This window comes from Sinocyclocheilus grahami, unplaced genomic scaffold (genome assembly GCF_001515645.1).
Source record: "Sinocyclocheilus grahami isolate Dianchi unplaced genomic scaffold, SAMN03320097.WGS_v1.1 scaffold148.1, whole genome shotgun sequence".
Taxonomy (NCBI): Eukaryota; Metazoa; Chordata; class Actinopteri; order Cypriniformes; family Cyprinidae; genus Sinocyclocheilus; species Sinocyclocheilus grahami.
Genome location: NW_015505327.1, coordinates 1,758,689 through 1,759,773, shown reverse-complemented (window position 1 = coordinate 1,759,773; position 1,085 = coordinate 1,758,689). Strand labels below are relative to the sequence as shown.

Here is a 1,085-nt window from a genome sequence, read left to right as displayed (position 1 = left end):
TTTTGCTAGCGGCCGACAGTAGTTAAACGCATGAATGGATTGGTGTTCTGCTGGTTTGAGTGGTTCTGGCAGGCCGAGAGGAAGGGCAAACCGTCCCGTTTGTTGACGCATGCTCGGTCTCGCCCTCTACAGGCGGGGCTCATTGGCGACGCGAGTCCGAGCGAATAATCCAAAGATTTCGAAACAGCACCCTGATATAGAAACACATCGGGATCCGCGAGCTGCGGCGAACTCCGTACAGATTTATTACAGAAGGATAAAGTGAAACAAAATGGCCAGGTAGCTGAAACAGCGGAGTCTATTGGTTCTCCACAGGAGCGTTATGTGGAGAGGGCTCGTTGCCATTGCTTGGAGGACAACGCCTGGATAAGGAAGAGAGGGCAACAGTTGACGTTATTTCGGGACGGCAGTTCATTGCGGATACTTCACAGACATGGTTAATGCCGTTTGTTGTCGTCTCGCGAAAAGCGCCTTTATGTGGCTGATGCTCCACGCGTTCATCGACTGCAGTGAAGGTGAGAGAAATCGCGAGCGACACCTTTGCGAGTCTCCTAATGTCCACAACACTTAGTGTTGACGCTTGGATTTGAGCCATTAATGTGTACTTGACATATACTGGCATTGTGGTTTTCCATCCTGGACCTGGGGACCCGCTGCTCCGCACGCTTTTGTATGTCTCCCTTGTCCTTATCTGACACACTCAGTTCATGGAGTCTCCTAATGAGCTGATGATCTGAATCAGGTGTGTTAAATAAGGGAGACACACAACATGTGCAGCGCAATGAGTCCCCAGGACCAGGATTGAAAACCACTGGCATGTAGACACCACTATGGCAAGCCGTGTTAACATGTATTTCTTCAAACTAAACGGTGTCATTGTTACTAGCACTTTATAAGTAGTAGCACCACAAGTTTCTCACCCTTCAAAATTGTCTCTTAAGTTTTCCTCCAATGTCTGTGCGTTTGAGTCGCCTTGATTCCACTATACAGCATAATGAATATGATTATCAAATAATGGCAGTTTCAGTGATTGCCTAAAGCAAACTCGGTCCTGGAGGGCCGGTGTCCTGTAGAGTTTTGCTCCA

General features: G+C 48.2%; 1 protein-coding gene across 3 annotated transcripts in view; it reads left to right on the top strand.

The window, feature by feature from the left end:
* Positions 1-6: 6 nt before the first annotated feature.
* The window catches only part of LOC107591921 (disintegrin and metalloproteinase domain-containing protein 9-like), a 44,088-nt gene continuing 43,009 nt past the window's right edge, over positions 7-1,085 (top strand). For all 3 annotated transcript variants that reach the window (XM_016281205.1, XM_016281203.1, XM_016281202.1), the window contains exon 1: positions 7-515. In XM_016281205.1, coding sequence (XP_016136691.1) covers positions 434-515 — 82 coding nt within the window. In that variant the 5' untranslated portion in view covers positions 7-433. The remainder of the gene's footprint in view (positions 516-1,085) is intronic.